Source organism: Stegostoma tigrinum, chromosome 38 (assembly GCF_030684315.1).
Source record: "Stegostoma tigrinum isolate sSteTig4 chromosome 38, sSteTig4.hap1, whole genome shotgun sequence".
NCBI classification, from domain to species: Eukaryota; Metazoa; Chordata; class Chondrichthyes; order Orectolobiformes; family Stegostomatidae; genus Stegostoma; species Stegostoma tigrinum.
In genome coordinates this window covers 1,783,885-1,805,475 of record NC_081391.1, presented here as the reverse complement: position 1 = coordinate 1,805,475, position 21,591 = coordinate 1,783,885, and the positions used below count along the sequence as shown (strand labels likewise).

The following is a 21,591-nucleotide window of genomic DNA, read 5'->3' as shown; positions in this document are numbered from 1 at the left end:
GAATACATTTCTAAGATACAGAGCAGATTTCAGAAGGGAAGGTCAGGCTTGATCACAAATGGTAAACATTTTTTTGAAGAATAATCAAAATGGTGAACAAGGATAATTCAGTAACACTGTTGCCTCGCAGTGCCAGCATTGATTCCAGCCTCGAGTGACTGTCTGTGTGGAGTTTGCACATTCTCTTAGTGTCTGTATGGGATACCTCAGTGCTCAGGTTTCCTCCCACCATCCAAGGATGTTCAGGCCAGGTGGATGGGCCCTGGGAAATTGTCCGATAGCCTGCACATTCTGGATACTTTTTGATTTGCTAAAATGCCCTCTTATCACAGAATTCAATTGTGGCAAGAACATTTGGAGTTAGGGAGCAAGCAACAGATTGGGATAGTGAGCTGGCTTAATGGAAAACAGTAGGTTTAAGGCTCAGACTGATGTTGCACAAAGGTCAGGTAAAAGCAAAATACTGCAGATGCTGGAAATCTGAAATAAAAACAGAATGCTGGAGAAACTCAGCAGGTTGGGCTACATCTGTGAAGAGTGAAATAGCATTCACATTTTTGAGCCCAGTGATTCTCCTCCAGAACTTCGTATTGGTTTGGAAATATTAACGTTGTCCCTCTCTCCACACCTGTTGAGTTTCTCCAGCACTTTCTATTTTTATCCCATGAAAGGTTAGTTCTATGTATAGCTCTGTCCCTATACTTCTCTGTGTATTCCCTTCTTGTGCCTTCTCACTATCTGTTGAGCTGATTGTGGTCTGTTCCAATTCTCAGTTCAGGACATCGTGTTCCAGCTCCAACGCTTTGTTTCTGCTCTGTCCAAGTACTACAATGAATGTTACGCTGTCTTAAAAGATGCTGACGTGTTTCCCATTGAGGTGGATTTGACGAAAACAATGTTGAACTACAGTCCAAAGGATATTTACACAGACGCAGAGGAAGAGGAGGAGAAGGAGAATGAGGAAAATGGAGAGAAACTATTTGATGAATAGAACTTATTTTCCTGTCTGGACAGAAAATTGAATCCCTTTACACAATCAAATCTGAAATATGCTGTTTATAGTTTGAATGATGAACTGTTTTATTTATGTCTCGAATGGATGTGACCATTAATCCTCATCAGATCCTTGACTAAATACAAATACTTTATGGGCATGCACTTTATTTACACCTAAACTTGTTTTAGTGTGTCCCGTTCAGTGTGTCCTTTGTTTGAGCCTCTAGGAGTAGCATGTGAGGTTCTGTGCTTCTACAAAGCGAACAGTGCTGACAGCTGTTTGTTTCATATTAACCTAATCACCAAGGGACTTGAGTTTTTGATTCAGACATTCCGTTCCTCCCCTCCTCAACAAATATCATCAGTCATTTAGTCCTGAGACTTTATTTATTCACTTGTGGGACATGAGTATGTCTGGCTAGCCAGTACTTATTGGCCATCCTGAGATTCCCCTTTAAGGTTGTGGTGACCTGCTTTATTGAAGAGCAGTCCACGTGCAGTAAGTGGACTCTGAATGCCTTTAGAGAGGAAATTCCAGGATTTTGACCCAGCAATGTTTTTCCAAGTCAGGATGGTGAGTGGCTTGGAGGGGAGCTTGCAGAGGATGGTGTTCCAATGTATCTGTTGTCTTTGCCCTTCGAGATGGAATTGATTGTGGGTTTGGAAAGTGCTGTCTAAGTTTATCTTTGGTCAATTTCTGCTGTTCGTCTTGTAGATACAGTGCTGCTACTGAGCATCGGTGGTGGATGCCTGTGAATGTGCTGCCAATCAAGTGGGCAGCTTTGTTCTCATATTTGTCCTTGTCTTTTAAACCAGAGTTAAAAGTACCTGATGATAGGTGTTTGTGTCACAGCCCTAAAATTCTTTATTTTGCCATGAAAGAGTGAGGATCATACACGTGATTTTTTTTCAGGTTGGCAGACAACAAGGTCAGCGTTGGGACCTCGGCAATTGGCCGACTGAAGTATCCAAATTCACTAATGTTCCAGAGCTAGGTTTAAAAAATAATCCAGTTGTGAAGAGAGTGCAGCAAACCAGGAAAGGGATAGTGTGGGGCTGAGATGGGCTAAATGTCGTCCTAACTTGTTGCTATGACTCTCTAAGTGAGTGGTGTAGATGGTGGCAGCAATTTTTTTTTCAAATGATGAGAAGCTGTTCCAGCCATTGCTCAGAGTGAGAAGTTCAGAAAGGCAAATGGTATAATGGTTTTTTGTATAAGAGCTTTGGAGTAAGAATAAGAAAGGATTGCACAGGTGGAGAGGGCTCTGATGGGAGCACACTTGGAGATATCCATTTACTTGTGTATTTTGACCTGTGTGTTAGCTGTTGAAGGCCAGGATCTTACAGAATGGCCTATTTCTGATCCTATTTGCTACATTCTTGTCATTTCAATTTAACACCTTTTTTGAGCAGCAGTGACGTGTATGATTTTCTGATTAAGAAGAATTGTTTCTGAATCAAGAGCACTTGAAAGGTCATAAGGCATCTATAGCTTTAAAAAGCTTGCATCTATACCATCTGGGAATTTTCAACCCTTATTTTCTTCATTAATAAATAGTTGATAGGACAGAACTTGGAGTCATTGAAAATGGACAGATTTTGAGACTTTCCTTGCACTCATCAGGATGTTTTGCAATGATCCCAATTCAAGAAGAAAGCCAACATTTTTATTACAATGAAGGTAAGTGCTGATTCATTAGCAGATGGACTTTGGTCAAGATGTTGCCGTGGAGAATGCAACTTTTAATGTTGATTGACAGTTAACTGCTAGGAAGTTGTGTGAGAGGTATTTATGCTGGCAACCAATTTAGGATTGTCTGTTGGATTGACAATGTAGTACACTTGAGTATACAGGAAGATACAAATTTATTACACGTGGCCCTGTTCTTTGCTGACAGCAAGGCATGAATGCACTGCGTCTGTTTCAACTAAACAAGATAGATGTCAGCCATTCACTGGTTCTTTTTTCAGGGCAATGTGCTGACTGATCACAATTAACCTGCCTATTTTAAAATTTAAACAAAGCCTGACTGTTAACTGACAATCGGTATTAATGGGCGTATTCTCCATAGCAACATCTCTAACACTGAGTCCACTTGCCAATCAGTCAGCATTTGCCTCACTCACTCGCAATGTCAGTGCTGGTTTTCCTGTTTAATTGGCATCCTTGCACTCATCAAAACATTTTGCAAGATGACGACAAGCTTTGACGGAATGTGCCTTTTTCAACAATACTCTGGTTCTACAACAGTGATAATTTGCTGATACACGTTATAATGAGCCCTTGTCTCTGATTCAGTCGCATTGTTGCTTGTGATGGTCTGTCATGGTACCCACGTGCTTGACTGCAAACTGATCACAAGTCATCATTGGTTTCATTGCCAGTACCACAACTGATAGGTTTTAAGGATTGTCCTTGACCACCCTCTTTTATTTCTTGGGCTTGATAACCCTTGCACATTTCTTTTCATGTTTCTTCCTTCTGTATCTCTCTTGTCAACGTTCCCAGTGAGCTGTGGGGTTGAGTTGCACGGTAACCTGAATAGACCACGTGGCTCTTTATACTCTTACAGGATCGCGCACTGAGGAAAAACTCGTTTACAACTACAGGACCTCGGGCTTTTACTGTCAGTTTTGCCACAATCACTTTATTTGGGTCTGTGCTGTTTCACTCTTTTTTTTCCTGTTCTTCACCTCTTGTTAGTTTCATGTTGGTCCTTTTTACCTCTTTAATTACCCAGAGCTGTTTTATTTTTGTGTTAAGTAGAATTCTTGCCTCTTTGGGGTATAAACGGGTTTGTTAAAACATTAAATCGTTTACTGAATGTTTTGCATTAATCTCCTGTCTTTGTATTTGTGAGCAGATTTGCACAATTCATTGTGGATAGTGTCTACATCTTCCCACTGAAGTTGCCCTTCCCTAAATCTAGAAATCTTGGCTGTTCCACCATTTCTCCCTCTAAAACATAGTGTGCTGAATCATATTTTGGATGCTATTAGGTAAATATTCATGACCTGTTCACTCATTCATAAATCTAATATGTGAACAAGGAGCAAGAGCAGGCTATTTGCTCCTTCAAGCCTGCTCCACCATTCACTTGCCTGGATGAGTGTAGCTCCAACAACACTGAAGAAGCTTGACGGAGTCTAGGACAAAACAGTCTGCTTGATTAGTAACACATCCATTCCCTCTACCAATGTTCAGTAGCAGCAGTGTGTACCATATACAAGATGTACTGCCAAAATTCACCAGAGATCTTCAGGCGACACCTCCCAAACCCACAATCACTCCCACCCAGTATGACAATAGCAGTCAGTTCCATGGAAATGCTGCCACCTGCAAGTTTCCCTTCCAGCTACGCACCAGCCTGACTCACTGTTCCTTCACTATTGCTTAGTCAAGACCCTGGAATTCCATCCCTAATGAAATTATAGGTCTGTCCACAGCAGGAGGACTACAGCATTTGAGAAGGCAGCTCACCCCCACCTTTTCAAGGGGCAGCTAGGAACGGACAATAAATGCTGGACCAACCAGTGGCAAGCATACCCCATGAATTAATAATAAAATAAAGAGATCATGGTTGATTCTGATTTTAACTTCAATTCTACATTCCTGCACATCCCTGACAATCTTTCATCCCTTTGGTCATCAAGAATCTATCTATGTCTGCCTTAAAAATATTTAAAGATTTTGTATCCACTACTTTTGAGTAACGTAATTCTGAAGACTCTCAACTCGGAGAAATAAAATATAGAATTCTCCATTGTTGCAAAAACTAACCTGGCCAAATTTGAAAAAATACAACCTCATTTGCTTATCCTGATCTGTTTGAAAGTTAAGCTTCCCCTTTCTGAGCATTCTGCCTTAGTGAAATGCTGGTCTTCTCCTGCACTAACATCCTGTTACTTCACAGCTGGAATAGAGTCATACAGCATGGAAACAGACCCTTCAGTCCAGTCAGTCCATGCTGAGCACGTTCCCAAACTAAACTGGCTCCACTTGCCTGCACTTGGCCAATATCTCTCCAAATGTTTCCTATTCATGTATTTATCCAAATGTTTTTTAAACATTGTGGCTGTACCCACATGCATCACTTTCTCCTGGCGTTCATTCCACACACGAACCACTCTGTGTTTAAAAATAAAATTGCATCTCTTGTCTTCTTTAAATCTTTCTTCTCTCACCTTAAAAATATACCCCCAAGTCTGGAAATCCTCCACTCTAGGGAAAGGACACCTGTCCATTCACCTTGCCTGTAGCCCTCATGATTTTATAAGGTCACTCCTCTGCCCCAATGAAAATAGTCCCCACCGCTCCCCATAACTCAATCCTCAATTTCCAGCAATCTCCCAGTAAACAAAATCTCTTCTGAATCCTCTCCATCTTAGTAATGTATAAAATAACAGTAGGACAACCGGAACTTGACACAGAACTCCAGAAAAGGCCTCACCAATGTCTTGTACAACCGCAACAGGATGGATCTCTTAGTATCTGGCGGTTTACGCATAACTCCCATCCTATCTGTTTTTAAACAGTACCTGCTAAGCTTCCACTGAGTACTTTATTCTCATCTTGTTACAGAAGCAAGTTCACCCTTAATCATGAAGGCTGCACCTCACTCTTGACTAGATCCCTGTTCCATGCTGTGGATATTCAAATCTGACATACTCTGTTCCAAGTTGACAAAGAACAAAGAAACCTACAGCTCAGGAACAGGCCCTTTGGCCCTCCAAGCCTGCGCCGATCAAAATCCTCTGTCTAATTTATTTTCTAACGGTCTGTGTCCATTTGATCTCCACCCATCCATGTACCTGTCCAAATATATCTTAAAAGTGTCTGCGTCTACCACTTCCTCTGGCAATGCGTTCCAGGCACCCACCACCCTCTGTGTAAAGAACTTTCCTCCTCTCACTTTGAACTCATGACCCCTAGTAATTGAGTCCCCCACTCTGGGGTAAAAGCTTTTTTTTATCCATGACATGTCATACCAATCTCTAATTCATTCCATCTATACCTTATCGACTTCGATTGTACAGAATATTCCAGCCCCTTCCAACTTTGATCACTTCATGCTTTCCCTCTTCTTCCTTGCCTTTGATGGTTTGAGTTCCCTTAAAGGGTTTTGCATGAAAATTATTCTGTTGGAAATTAATGTTTCACAATGGTGGTTAGTAGGTTTAAATAACAAGTACCACAGTTGATTAGGTGATGGGGAGAAAAACACATTCAGTTGGGTATAAGAGCTCTTCTGGATATAAAGGAAAAATTCAGGCTTCTTGTGATGTAGTGGTGGTGATCCTATCTCTGAGTCAGGGTTCAAGCCCCACATGCATCAGAGGTGTTTAATAACATTTCTGAACAGGTTGCTTAGAAAGTATCTAAGGAATTTCCCCCCCTTTTCCAGTTGGGATTGTATGTTTATACTATCTTTACAACCAGAGGAACCTACCCATTGACCACTCACAAATCCAACCTTGTGACAGTCATCCTGCCCATCCCTCCCACTCAGATGTGGAATCCCTGTTTCCCACGTGACTCCTTCACTGCTACTAGGTCACCATCCCAGACCTGTTTATCCCTAAACCAATTAATTTTCATAACAAGTTCACCATGTGAGACCTAGTCAAAACCTTGTCAATTACATCTGTTGCACTACCCTCATTTACACACCTCTAGTCACCTCCTCTTGAAAAAAACCTCAGTCAAACTTGTTAGAGAACATGTCCCCAACAAAGCCATGCTGACTGTCCTTGGTTAGTACATGCCTGTCTAAATAGAGATTAATGCTGTCCCTCAGATTTTTTTTTTCCAATAGTTTGCTCACCACTAAAGTTTGGCTCCTCTGGTATCAAATTATCTTTGGTATTCTTCCTACATGAGATATTGTCTAATCAATTGGCTTACCCAGCCATTTCCATGAAACTCCAGTCTGGGATTAGGAGAAGAATATTAAAGGATGTGAGGAGTTCCCATTGAGGATGAGGACCTGTATCACTCGGAAGGGATTCTCACGACAAGCTGAATATTTACAATGGAACAGCATGAAGCTTTTAGTAAAATGAAAATCAATGGGAACTCAGGAACAGTTCAATATAAGTGAATCCTTTTGAATAGGCAGATAGTGACAACACTGTCAAAGTTATTGATTCATTCACAAATACATAAGTGAACACTCAGAATCCCTACTATGTGGCAGCAGGCTATTTCACCCACCGAATTCACATTGACCATCCAAAGAGCATTCCACCCACCCCCACCCTACCCCTGTAACTGCATTCCCATGGCTAACACCTAATCTATACATTCCTGACACAATTGGCAATTTAGCATGACCAATCCATCCTAACTTGCACATCTTTGGACTGTGGGAGGAAACTGGAGCACCCAGAGGAAACCCACACAGACAGGAGGAGAATGTGCAAACTCCACACAGTCACATGAGGATGGAATTGAACCCAGGTCCTAGACCTGTGAGGCAATGGTGCTAACCACTGTGCCACCCAAATTCATTCGCATGCATTCATGTTCACACACTCTCTCTCACACTTGCCTTCATTCACATGCACTGTCATATACCCTAATTTACATGCACCCTCTCTCACACCATTCTCACTCTCCACACTCAGCTTCTCACACTGGTGCGTTTACATCTGCTGACTGACTCTAACGTTCCTGGACACCCATACATTGTCTCATGTTCACTCGTCACATTTACACTAGGCTCATTAGTTATACTGTGGTGGTACAATATTAGTTCATCTGTTTGATTTACCAAAATCTGCTCAATAGACTTTCACAAGCTCCTTGTTTCTGATGCAATTTTATTTCTTTTCTCTCCAACTATTTATTGTAAAACATCACTGACAAATTCCACCAGTTGGACTCTCTAACTCAAAGCTATAACGTTGCGGTGAGGGCCATGTGTATCGATGTGAAACTGATAGATTGAAGACCAATATGTGAGGGATCCAGAAGGAAGGTAAAGTGCTGGGGGGAGTGCAGGGGAAGTTGAGAGAGATGGAATTGAGAGAATTTGAAAGAGCATGAGGCCATGGTGAAAAGCCAGGAGCTGAGGGGCAAATGAGAGGGAGGGTGAACAGGAGAGTTGGAAGGAAAAAGCAAGATAAAGTGCAGGAGAAAGAAGAGAAAGCAAGAGTAAAGATGGGAGGGAGGTGGTACAAAAGAGGGGAAGCAAATGAGGGAGGAACAAGGAAGGCGGAGAGGAAAAAGATGCCATGAAGAGATGGGGAAACTACAGCGAGGATGCAAATGAGGCAAGAAAGAGAAATTAATGAAGGGAAAAGAGATGTGGGACAGGAGAGGGAAGGGACTGAAAGTGGACAGGTGAGGAAGGGGGGCATTGCACACTGGGGTAATCAGACAGGCAACATAGCCACCCAAGGCAGCAGCAGGGACTGAAAGTAGGAAGGTGAGGAAGGGGGGCATTGAAAACTGGGGTAATTGGACAGGCAGTAGCAGGTTTCAAAGGAAAGGTGAGACAAGGGACTTACTAGTGAATGGGAAATTTATTTGAGATTGAGAGGTTAGAAGGCACTTTCTCATGAGTCCCACCCTCATGAATGACTGAGTCGGGGAGAGAAACAGAAAACTGAAGAAGATGTGAGGAAGATGGATGGGATGGAAGTTGGGTGAATGAAGAGAACTAGCCTTTGTTTCTCCATTAGTTTTCCTCAGTTGTATTATTTGCACCAATTTGTAGCCTGTCCCTGGTAGTGGCCGAGGTAGTCTTGCCTATTTTGTCTTGAGCTTTTATTTATGAGCTTGTCTTTTCATGTTGCTCAAAACACTCTGTACCTCCACTGTCTGCACCTGTCACATTACTGTCATCCCTTTGGTCCTTCTGAACTCTGCTCAGGCTCTGCTCCAGGGATCCTACGTCCAATGGGCTCTCATAGAGATCCCCTGTGTAGTCCTGCACTGTGCTGCTCTCGCCCATTGCCACAGTTTCACCTTCCACATCCTCCGCTTGCTGCCGACCCTTCCTGTTCTTGGGCTGGTTGTGTTTGAGGCAGAGGTAGAAAGCTCCAAACAGAAAGACAGCTGAAAGAATAAGCTCCGAGCCTGCCATGTAGAAGATGAGCTTGTAGTTTTTGAAAGCATCTACCAAGTGCCCTGTAAGAGGGACAGTCTGAATTATAATCCATTCCCTCATACGTCCAGGCCAAACCCAACCTCAAACCCAGCTCCAACCAGCTGACCATCACAAGACCAGGAACTTTGGGAAGGGTCAGGACATTGGGAGCCAGTGAGATTCCCAGGTTTCCACTGCCCGGCAGCCAGGCCTAGAGAGTTTTCCTGGGGGCTTAATTGGCTGTTACTGAATCCACTTATTGATGAGATGATGGGATAGTGTAGGGGGATGGGCTTAGATTAATTCACAGGTTGGCGCAACATCGAGGGCCGAAGGGCCTGTTCTGCGCTGTATTGTTCTATGTTCTATGTTCTATGGTTCTGGCCCAAACATAGGACAGCCTTTAGTGATTGGGTTGATGCTGCTTGAGGCTAGTGGGCAAACATAAGGCCGCCTCAGAAATGGAGGCCCTTTGGCATGGTGGTAAAATCATATTTAGGGAAGGACCAAGCTGGCAGGCCCCAGGATTGGTGGGAAATATCTCCAGTCAGGGCTGGAGAAGGATGAGGAGGGGAGTGCCTTTTTGTGGAGAGAAGCCTTCAGCTCTTTTGCCCCACCACCCCAGACAGTCACAAGGAGGCTGTTTCTACGGAACTAGGGGCCTCCACATGCAGGAAGATCGTACTGGCACCACCAAAATGCAAGGAATTGCTCTGAAGGGCTCCTCTTTGGTACCTTCCATTTCTAAGTTAGTTATCCATGGCATTACCTCTCCGTCCGGCTGCCCTAGGGCAATAACTCAATTGGAGAAGAGTGGTGTTCAGGATGGGGTAGGAGTGTTTGGGGAATTAGGAAATGGAGGTAGGTGTATTGGACGATGAGTGTAATGGGATGTTTGGGGTGGACTATTGGAGCAGGGGGATATTGGAACTTGGGGTGTGATTATTGGACAGTGGAGATATTGGGGTAAAGTGGGGGTATTTCAAGAGGAGATATTGAAGCTGTGACTGCACAGGAGATTGCAAGTGGGGCTACTGGAGCTAGCAATGTTAGCATTAGTGGCAGTGTTTGGGGTAGGCTTAGGGTTATTAGAGAGTGTAGGTATTGGGATTCTGGTTTTAGACTGGGGGATTTAGTGTGTTACAAGAGAGTGAAGGTATTGTGGAGGCATATTGGTGCTGCGGGTATTGGATAATGGAACATGTTAAGACTTGGAATATGGGCCTGGGACTTCTGGAGAGGTTGTGGAACCTGGAGCACACGCACATGGCAGGGTATTGAAGTCGTTGGGGCTTTGGAGACTAGTGAGACTCGGGGCACAGGGGAGTGTCAGTAAGGTTGAGTCAGGTATTAGACAATATTAGTGTGTGTGATATTGATGAGTGGGGATCTAGAGAGTGGGGGTATATAGAATGGGGTATATGGGAGAACAGGGTATTAGAGAACTGCCCGCCAGTCGGTATCTGACCTGCTGAGGGGGGTCCAATGAGCACTGCAAAGGCCTCGATGAGCAGCAACAAGCCGATGGCACTTGGGAATTTCTGGGAGCCGACAATGTCCATGAGCACCTCGAACTGCAGAGCTCCGACCATCCCATAGGTCACCCCGAAGAAAATGCAGAAAGCCACCAGCCCAGTGTAGGTGGCAGCCCTGGCACTCAGCACATCGGTCAGACCATTACACAACATGGAGAAACTGAAAAAATAAGCAACTCGAGGCCGCACCAAATCCAGTCCAGCCACGACACCACTCAATGGCCGAGCAAAGATGTCAATGAAGCCAATGATAGACAGCAGGAAGGCAGCTTCAGTGTCTGGGACACCTATGTCTTTGGCATAGTTAACAATCATGATGGGAGGTACAAAGAGGCCTAGGACCAGGATGAACTTGGAGATAGTGTAGATGACAAAGCTTCGATTCTGGAATACACTGAAATCTAGGAGTTTCCAACTTCTTTTGTTTGTTCCTGACTTCCTGCCACCGTCCTTGGTGCTGTTTCTGGTCACTGCCTGTTGACAATTCTCCAGCTCCAAGCTGGTCGTGGGGAGCATCTCCTTGGCCTCCGACTTGTTTTTGCTGTTCTGCTTCAGACTCTCGAGGGGCCTCATCACAGCTCCACATGTACAACAGTTGAGTAACAACCCCCCCATGATGAGGAAGCCCCCTCTCCAGCCATAATAATCCAGCAGGACCTGGCCGAATGGGGACAAGGCACTTAGGAACACTGGGCTCCCAGCTGCTGCTAGCCCATTAGCTAATGGCCTCTTTTTATCAAAATACCTGCCCAGCATTATGAGTGATGGTTGGAAATTCAGAGCGAGTCCAAGACCTGCAGGAGACACAGATTGTTTATCATCTGAAATATCTGTTCAAAGGATTGATTCTCCAATTTCTTATCATAAAATCAAAGTTGAACTTTGGCAGGATGAGCTGAGATATTCTACAATCATAAAATCCCTACAGTGTTTGATTAGGCCACTTGAGTCCACATCAACTCTCCAAACAGCAGCCCATTCAGACTCATCCCCCCAAATCCTTGGGACCCTGCCATTCCCCCTAACCAACACACCTTTGGACTGTGGGAGGAAACCAGGGCACCCAGGGAAAACCCGCATAGACACGGGGAGAACATGCAAGCTCCAGTCACCTGACAGTGGAATCAAAACCATGGTCCTGGAACTATGAGGCAGCAGTTCTAACCACTGAGCCACCATTCCACCTCTATCCTGCCTCGACATCTGAAGATTTTGCCCATCGTTAGTTGGGACATTATCATTTCTCTGAGTTTGCGCAAACAACCTTCCTAACTGTACAAATATGCAAAAGACATTCTGGATAATCAAACTATAGTGCCAGATGACTGGAGGATAGCAAGTGTGGCTCCCCTGTTCAAGGAGGGGAGTAGAGACAACCCTGGTAATCACAGAGCAGTGAGCCTTACCTCAGTTGTTGGTAAAGTGTTGGAAAAGGTTATAAGGGATAGGATTTATAATAATCTAGAAAAGAATAAATTGATTAGGGATAGTCAGCACGGTTTTGTGAAGGAAAGGTCATGCCTCACAAACCTTATTGAGTTCTTTGAGAAGGTGACCAAACAGGTAGATGAGAGTAAACCGGTTGATGTGGTGTATATGGATTTCAGCAAGGCGTTCGATAAGGTTCCCCACAATAGGCGATTGTACAAAATGCGGAGGAATGGAATTGTGGGAGATATAGCAGTTTGGATCGGAAATTGGCTTGCTGAAAGAAGACAGAGGGTGGTAGTTGATGGGAAATGTTCATCCTGAGACCAGTTACTAGTGGTGTACCGCAAGGGTCAGTGTTGGGTCCGCTGCTGTTTGTCATTTTTATAAATGACCTGGATGAGGGCGTAGAAGGCTGAGCTAGTAAATTTGCAGATGATACTAAGGTCGGTGGAGTTGTGGATAGTGACGAAGGATGCTGTAGGTTGCAGAGAGACATAGATAAGCTGCAGAGCTGGGCTGAGAGGTGGCAAATGGAGTTTAATGCAGACAAGTGTGAAGTGATACACTTTGGTAGGAGTAACCGGAAGGCAAAGTACAGGGCTAATGGTAAGATTCTTAGTAGTGTAGATGAGCAGAGAGATCTCAGTGTCCATGTACACAGATCCTTGAAAGTTGCCACCCAGGTTGACAGGGCTGTTAAGAAGGCATACAGTGTTTTAGCTTTTATTAATAGAGGGATCGAGTTCCGGAACCAAGAGGTTATGCTGCAGCTGTACAAAACTCTGGTGCGGCCACACTTGGAGTATTGCGTACAGTTCTGGTCACCGCATTATAAGAAGGATGTGGAAGCTTTGGAAAGGGTGCAGAGGAGATTTACTAGGATGTTGCCTGGTATGGAGGGAAGGTCTTAGGAGGAAAGGCTGAGGGACTTGAGACTGTCTTCATTAGAGAGAAGAAGGTTGAGAGGTGACTTAATTGAAACATATAAAATAATCAGAGGGTTAGATAGGGTGGATAGGGAGAGCCTTTTTCCTAGGATGGTGACAGCGAGCACGAGGGGGCATACCTTTAAATTGAGGGGTGAAAGATATAGGACAGATGTCAGAGGTAGTTTCTTTACTCAGAGAGTAGAAAGGGAATGGAACGCTTTGCCTGCAACGGTAGTAGATTCGCCAACTTTAGGTACATTTAAGTCATCATTGGACAAACATATGGACGTACATGGAATAGAGTAGGTTAGATGGGCTTGAGATTGGTATGACAGGTCGGCACAACATCGAGGGCCGAAGGGCCTGTATTGTGCTGTAATGTTCTATGTTCTATATTCAGTGCAAGTAAAGTATTTTAATTGTGAAAATGTCTTTTGAGAGTTGGAATCCGCCAAGAGAATTGTAAATTTAAATGTGATTTGTTTGAGGTATTTGAGGGCTAGGGCAGCATTTATTGGCCATCCATAATTGCCCCAGAGGTCATTAAGAGTCAACCACATTGCCATGGTCTGGAGTCACATTTAGCCCAGACCAGGCAACAACAGCAGAATTCCTTCCCTCAAGGACAGTAGAATAGAACAGAATCCCTACAGTGTGGAAACAAGCCCTTTGGCCCAACAAGTCCACACCGACCCTCAGAACACCCACTCAAACCCCTAATCTACACATCCCTGAACACTACAGCCAATCCACCTAGCCTGCGCATCTTTGGGTAGAGAACTCAATGGGATTTTCCAACAGTGGTCTTGTGGTCATCATTAGTCTGTTAATTCCAGGTTTTTATTGAAGTCAAATCTTGCCAAGGCAGATTCAAACCTGGGCCTCCAGAACATTACCTGAGTCTCCGGATGAATGGCTTAGAGATAATACCACTTGGCCATCACCTCTCCCAGAGGCTGTTGGCTATTAAATAGACTGGGGATGAACAATGGTTACAATATGAAGTTCTGTTAGACCAAACCTAGACTGGCTCTGAGTTTCCCAGAGAGCAGTGGGTGACTGGGATCTGACACTTACCTACAAGGCAGCAGACCCCTGAATACCTCAAATGGACATTTTCAGTCAGGGATAGACCCTGTCTTCTACATAAAGGTGGGTACTTTAACGAATTTGGGGTTGATGATCTTCTGGGCTGCTGTCTTTCACCCTGACTGGCCAAAAATATAATCTGACACATTGGCCAGCTGCTTATCTCTCTCCTGGGAGATGAAATGTCTTCAGGTGGAGCAGACACACTGTGATGTCCAAATTTGTATGGGACAGTCTGGGCGATGCATAATACGATGCAGTCATACAGCATGGAAACAGACCCTTCGGTCCAACCAGCCCATGCTGACAGTAATCCCAAACTAAACTGGTTCCACTTGCCTGCACTTGGCCCATGTTCCTCCAAACATTTCTTATTCAAAACTCTTTTAAACGTTCTAACTGTGCTTGCAGCTATCGCTTCTTCCGGCAGTCCATTGAACAAGGGGCTCTTTGGCTGTCCATCATTGCTTGTGATTTCAGCCACACAATGATGCCAGGGTTCGGAAGAAAAACAGACAGAGGAAGAGAGAGACTGGAGGAGAGAGAGACTGGAGGAGAGAGAGAGTAGGACTGGGAGAAAGAGGGGAAGAGATGATGGGACAGGATGAGGAGATAAAATTTAGGAAGAGAGATAAAGATTATGGCAAAAATCTGCATCTATAAAATGCCTTTAATAGAGTCAATGTCCTGATATTGGGAAGAAATTTGAGAGGCCAAAGAGGCCTGGAGATACCAGGAGCTTTGTAAGTAGGCTCTTGATCTAAATTGGCTAAGAATAGTACCAGTTCCCTTCCCCGAAAACCATCACCCTCCAAAAGGCAGGTCAGAGAGATTGAGGAGGGGTCTACCGAGTCACAGTCACTGAGGATATCATTCCCATCCTCATCGTTTCAGTGGAGCAGGGATTTCAAATGTGGAGCTGTGGATTAGGGAGGTGACAGTGCACTGAATGAGTTTGGAGTGAATGTGGGATGTTACTGATGGGTTTGTAGTTTGTGAGGATATGGAGATGAAGGAAAGATGAGCTAACGATAGGTTTGAAAGGGAGAATGGTGTTTGCAGAGGAGACCATGTTCCAAACTCTGAACTGTATTCCCAGGACCACTGATAAGCTCCTGGCTTACTCTGGGAGACACACGGAGACATCCATATCTTCAGCTCCATGGATTTAACAAAGCTGCAGAGTTGCTTCTCCCCTGAATGTTTGGCAGAGTTGAGGGCAAGGATAGTTTAATCACTTTGAGTAATCTCTTAATCGAATAAACACGTCAGGGAGCTGATAATAGTTAACAAGGCCATCCTGCCGAAGTTACTGCAGTAACGTACCTGTAATCACCCCAGCAGTCAGGTACAGCTGCGTGATATTTACGGAGAAAGATGCCAGTATCATTCCAGAGGAGGCCAGTAAACCTCCGATCAACATGACAGGACGGCAGCTGAAGCGATTCACCACGATGCTGCACAAGGGCCCTGTGTCAGACAGAAGGCAACTTGTGACACTCGCTGCCTTTTCTTCCAGTAACCTCATTTGCAACAGGAACAGCCAGCCTGAGCCCTGACTCACCATCGCATGGAAAGGAAAGGCCCAACTCTTCAATGATAAATATCCTCTCCCAGTGTTCACTCTATTGAAGTGCTTTTTAATTGAAGCACCTCAATTAAATCGTCCCTTAACCTTTTCTGTTCTAAAGAGAACAATTCCAGGGTCTCACCATCCCACAACATCCCACTCCAATAAATCTCCTCTCACCCTTCTTTAACATCTGTCTCTATAGAGTGAACCGTGGCAATGTCTCACTGTCTCAGGCTGTTGTTGGACCATTTTGACAGAATGGTGTGTCTGCATTGACCCTTACCCTGGGGTCTCCTTGTTCCTCTCCCTTTGCCAACAACTGTATTTAACTCCAGGATCACTGCCTCAGGCGGGGTGGACAGAGCTCGTGGATACAGAGCAAGGATATGGACTCCTGCAGTCCATCAGCTCCAGCAGGCACTGTCCCATCACTGAAACTGGTCATTAGATGCAAACCCTCAGCTAGAGCTGTGTTTGGCCCCATTGCCCCAAACACAATTATCAACCCGTCACTCTTCCACTGCCGAACCCACTCCAGCCCCTCCACCCTCCTCCTCCATTCCCCTTGAACCTTTGTCTTTCTGACGCAGTTGGACTCAGCAACCCACTGCCTCTCAGGCTTTGTTTTTAAATCCCACCTCCGGACTCATGGATCAAGCTGTGGATTGATCCAGGATCGGACCGTTACCTGTGCCGTACAGCATGGCCAGGATAATGGAGGAAATCCAAGCCGTATCACTGTAGCCAATGTGGAAATCATGCATCAGCTCCTTGAAGTAAACACTGACGGCTTTTGGGAAGGCGTAGGAGAATCCGGTGATCATGAAGCAACCAATCAGCACTATCCAGCCCCAGCCCCCATCAGGGGCTTCTTTGGTGGGGCATCCTCCTGGCTTCGAATGACCCATCAGGAAATCCTGTTCTGAGGAATAAAGCAAACCACTTCAGGAACTCAACAGTAACAGCATGAGGGAGGAGAGAGTGGCACACTCAGAGACCCCACAACCCACCCTGATCTACCCCGCCCCAATCCACCCTCACCCTGATCCACCCAGACCTACAGACACACTCCACAACCCACCCTGATCTACCCCCGCCCCAATCCACCCTCACCCTGATCCACCCAGACCTACAGAGACACCCCAGACCCACCCTAAAAACTCACCCTGACCAAAACTCACCCACACTGACCCTGACCCGTATGGACATACCCTGACCCACACTGACCCTGACCCATATGGACACACCCTGACCCACACTGACACAACCTGACACACCCTGACCCACATGGACAAACGCTGATCCACATGGACACACCCTGACCCACACTGACACACGCTGACCCACAAGGACATACCCTGACCCATTCGGAAACAAACTGATGCACACTGACACACTGACCCACACGGACACAACCTGACCCACACTGACTCATACAGACCCACACGGACACAACCTGACTCACACAGACCCACACGGACACACCCTGACCCACACGGACACACGCTGACACACACTGACACACCCTGACCCACACGGACAAACGCTGATCCACACGGACACACCCTGACCCACACTGACACACGCTGACCCACAAGGACATATCCTGACCCATTCGGAAACAAACTGATGCACACTGACACACTCTGACCCACACGGACACAACCTGACCCACACTGACTCACACAGACCCACACGGACACAACCTGACTCACACAGACCCACACTGACACACCCTGACCCACACGGACACACGCTGACACACACTGACACACCCTGACCCACACGGACAAACGCTGATCCACACGGACACACCCTGACCCACACTGACACACGCTGACCCACAAGGACATATCCTGACCCATTCGGAAACAAACTGATGCACACTGACACACTCTGACCCACACGGACACAACCTGACCCACACTGACTCACACAGACCCACACGGACACAACCTGACTCACACAGACCCACACTGACACACCCTGACCCACACGGACACACGCTGACACACACTGACACACCCTGACCCACACGGACACACCCTGATCCACAAGGACACACGCGGACCCACATTGACACACCCTGACCTACACTGATACAACCTGACCCACACGCTGATCCACACTGACACACGCTGACCCACACTGACACACTCTGACCCACATGTACACAACCTAACCCACACTGACTCACACAGACCCACACTGACACACCCTGACCCACACGGACACACGCTGATCCACACTGACACACCCTGACCCACACGGACATACCCTGACACACCCTGACACACACTGACACACCCTGACCCACATGGACACAACCTGACCCACACTGACTCACACAGACCCCCAAGCTACCACTGATCCACAAAGACACACCCTGACCCACACGGACACACCCTGACACACACAGATCACCTTGACTCAGACAAGGACTTGACTGAGATACAGATGCTGCAAAGAAATACAAAAAAAGGATGAATATCTGCAGGTTATAGCCCACACGTACAGATATAATCTATAGCCTGCAGATACAGAGGTATAAACAATCTAGTCTGCATGGTACACGCACGTAAACAAAAATCTATAAATGGCACATATATTTGGATATAAACAATCTAACAATCTATAGCCTGCGCGTATACATGTATAAACAATCTATAGACTGCACAAGTACCGATATAAACAATCTATAGCCTGCACATATACAGGTATAAACAACCGATAGACTGCACTTATACAGGCGTAAGCAATCTATAGACTGCACATGTACAGATATAAACAATCTATAGACTGCACAAGTACCGATATAAACAATCTATAGCCTGCACATATACAGGTATAAACAACCGATAGACTGCACTTATACAGGCGTAAGCAATCTATAGACTGCACATGTACAGATATAAACAATCTATAGACTGCACAAGTACCAATATAAACAATCTATAGCCTGCACATATACAGGTATAAACACTCTATAGACTGCACATGTACGGATATAAACAATCTATAGCCTGCACATATACAGGTATAAACACTCTATAGACTGCACATGTACGGATATAAACAATCTATAGCCTGCACATATACAGGTATAAACACTCTATAGACTGCACATGTACGGATATAAACAATCTATAGCCTGCACATATACAGGTATAAACACTCTATAGACTGCACATGTACCGATATAAACAATCTATAGCCTGCACATATACAGGTATAAACACTCTATAGACTGCACATGTACGGATATAAACAATCTATAGCCTGCACGTATACAGGTATAAACAATCTAGAGACTGCACTTACACAGGTGTAAGCAATCTATAGATGGAACATACACAAGTATAAACTGTCTGTAGATTGTACATGTCCACATCTAAATAACCTATAGACTGCACATATGCAGGTATAAACCATCTACAGATATAGTGCACATTTACAAAAACACACAAGCCATAAAGCCAAACACAGATAAATACAAGCTATAGATGAACATCTACGGAAATACAAAAGCAATAGATTCTCATCAGCTGAACTACATAAATTATAGACCACATACCCAGAGAGCTGCGCATTTGTAAACCCGCATACACAGATATACATGCAATATAGACTGCACATTGTCACCATCTCTGGGGTAGTGCGTAGAAGATTAAGCATCAGTCTTCCCAGAGGTCTCACAAAGCTAAACATAGCTCCTGGGAAGTAGCATCACAATTATGTAAAGTGATAAAGAAAGTGTATGGCATGCTTACCTTTATTAGTTGGGGAATTGAGTCGGAGAGTCAGGCTGTAATGTTGCAGATTTATAAGACTTTGGTTAGACAACATTTAGAGTATTGCATTCAGTCCTGGTCACCATTTTACAGGAGGGATGTGGAGGCTTTGGAGAGGGTGCTCAGCACGAGAGGTTTACCAGGATGCTGCCTAGATTAGAGGGTATGAGCTATAAGGAGAGACTAGAAATACTCATTTCTGAATAAGGGCCTAAGCCCGAAATGTCAGCTTTCCTGCTCCTCTGATGCTGCTTGGCCTGCTGTGTTCATCCAGCTCTACACCTTGTTATCTCTAGAAAAACCCACGCTGTTTTCTCTGGAGGGGAGGCTTGATAAAGGTCTATAAAATTATAAGAGCATGGAAAGGGTTGACAGTCAGAATATTTTTCCCAGAATTGAAATGTCAGTTACTTGGGAGACATGCAAGGTGAGCAGAGGAAAGTTCAAAGGACTTGTGAGGAGCAAATGTTTTACAGAGTAGGAGCCTGGAAAATGCTGCCAGAGGTTGTGGCGGAGGCAGCTATGATGGGGGCGTATAAGGGACATTTAGCACACGAATATTCAAGGAATGGCAAGATATGGACCAAGGGCAGTCAGAAGGGATTAAATTAATTTGGCATTTTGTTCAGCACAACACTGTGGGCCAAAGGGCCTGTTTCTCTGCTGTACAGTTCTATGGTCTATGATCAGTCTGAACTAAGTACACAAAGTTCCCCAACATGTCTGTCTTTTAGATGAGATTTGACAAAAAGCATGGCAGATTTTTCTGAATGTAGTTTCTTTTCAGTGATAGATTTTTTTTTCCATTTCAGTCCACCGTTCAAAATACAGACTTTACAACATATTGGGTAGTTACAGTCCCATAGGGCTGCTCTCTCAATGGGGAGAGATGACTGGCAGTGGGTTTAACCTACACCTCAGGTGAGGGGAGAGATTTCAGCAATCTCACCTCTCATTCTTCTAAACTCCAATAAGCACAGGCCCCACCTACTCAACCTCATTAGACAGTCAGCCCACATCCGGGGTCAGCTGTGTGAACCCTATTAGGACTGCCCCCAAGGCCAATCTATCTTTCCTTAAATAAGGTGCCCCAAAACTGTATTCCAGCTGTGGTCTGACAAGTACCTCACTCATTCACTAAGTCAGAATCCATTCCCTAAATGAGGGAAGAACATATTTCCAGTGGTTATTAATATAGGCAAAGGTCAGGAAGCAGTACCTGAGCTCTAGGGACTGAGGGCAAGAGGTCAGCAGGTTGAGTAAAGGGAATCCTTTAGATCCCACCTCACTCCGCGAATTCACTACGCTCCTTCTCTCTCACCCCCACCTCCCTCACACTCTTCATTCCACCTCAACATTGTCAAATTGTCTTCCTGAATTTTTCCAAAGAGACCTGGCCTGGTAGTGAAACAGTTAATGGGCTTGAAGAGGTTCCAGCAGTTTTCTGTGATAGAATAGAGCTGATAATTCCCACTCACCCACAATGGTCTCCCTCTGCTGAGATTGTATCCAGGGTCTGGTGAATGCTGGTGGCGTTGGCAGCAGTTTTGTGTCGGCTCTTTGTCCCAGATTCAGCTTCAGTTCATCACCACGTCCCTGACCCTGCCAATTGCTGGCTATTGGGCTGTGACTTGGCTTCACCCAATTGGCAAAGAATGACTCGACTTATCCCAAAATCCCTGAGCTTGTCCGTGAGTGGTTTCACGTCCAGCCGGAGAACAACATCCGTCTTTACAGCCAGGATTCCTGCTAATCCACGCCTCTCAAAGCCAGGCAAATCCCTCACAGGAGCAAAGTTTACATGTTACACCTTCTCTCTCACTCCATTGACACAATCAAACTGGTCTGTAGAGAGAAGCTTCCTTATTCCAAATTTTACAAGCCCCTTAATCCAACTTGTAGCCATGAGAAACCATCCCCACATCGTGGTCTCCTTTTAGTGAGCTTTGGTTCACTGTTTTCTGGGATACAGGCAGCACTGGCTCTGAGGGCCATTCCTTCCCATTTCTCATTTTGAAACAGTCCAGTTGAACAGTGTGAGTTTGTCCTGAACTGCTCCAAACATTCGGAGATAAAATTACATCCGTGGGATCTCAGGTTGCCATGTGCTTTACCCCAGTCTGGTTTATGAATAAGTTGTCAAGGTATGTTTGT

The 21,591-nt window shown here is 45.1% G+C and overlaps 2 protein-coding genes across 6 annotated transcripts in view; one reads left to right on the top strand and one right to left on the bottom strand.

Moving 5' to 3' along the window:
- The window catches only part of pick1 (protein interacting with prkca 1), a 37,939-nt gene extending 34,118 nt beyond the window's left edge, over positions 1 to 3,821 (top strand). Inside the window, exon 13 of the mRNA XM_059640868.1 lies at positions 774 to 3,821. Within this exon, the coding sequence (XP_059496851.1) occupies positions 774 to 991 (218 nt within the window). The 3' untranslated portion in view covers positions 992 to 3,821. The remainder of the gene's footprint in view (positions 1 to 773) is intronic.
- Positions 3,822 to 7,801: 3,980 nt separating this feature from the next.
- Positions 7,802 to 21,136, bottom strand: LOC125447087 (monocarboxylate transporter 3-like). 5 transcript variants are annotated; one of them, XM_048521186.2, is made up of 5 exons: positions 20,916 to 21,136; positions 16,335 to 16,568; positions 15,400 to 15,543; positions 10,558 to 11,418; positions 7,802 to 9,130 (listed from the first exon to the last, which is right to left on the bottom strand). In XM_048521186.2, exons 2-5 carry the CDS (start codon positions 16,552 to 16,554, stop codon positions 8,772 to 8,774), a joined length of 1,584 nt encoding a protein of 527 aa, XP_048377143.2. In that variant the 5' UTR covers positions 16,555 to 16,568; positions 20,916 to 21,136; the 3' UTR covers positions 7,802 to 8,771. The 5 variants fall into 5 exon arrangements, with proteins under 5 accessions (XP_048377143.2, XP_048377144.2, XP_048377142.2 ...); XM_048521187.2 differs by having other exon boundaries at positions 16,335 to 16,563; XM_048521185.2 differs by lacking the exon at positions 20,916 to 21,136 and adding an exon at positions 19,417 to 20,400.
- Positions 21,137 to 21,591: the final 455 nt, after the last annotated feature.

What these genes read in the sequence shown, in the direction of transcription:
- LOC125447087 (XM_048521185.2), bottom strand. Translation starts at nt 19,492, where the DNA reads ATGTTGTCTAACCAAAGTCTTATAAATCTGCAACATTACAGCCTGACT. An exon ending in CAATTCCCCAACTAATAAAG is followed by an intron (nt 16,569 to 19,416) that starts GTAAGCATGCCA and finishes TTTATTCCTCAG; the next exon opens with AACAGGATTTCCTGATGGGT. An exon ending in CATTGGACCCCCCTCAGCAG is followed by an intron (nt 9,131 to 10,557) that starts GTCAGATACCGA and finishes TCCCTCTTACAG; the next exon opens with GGCACTTGGTAGATGCTTTC.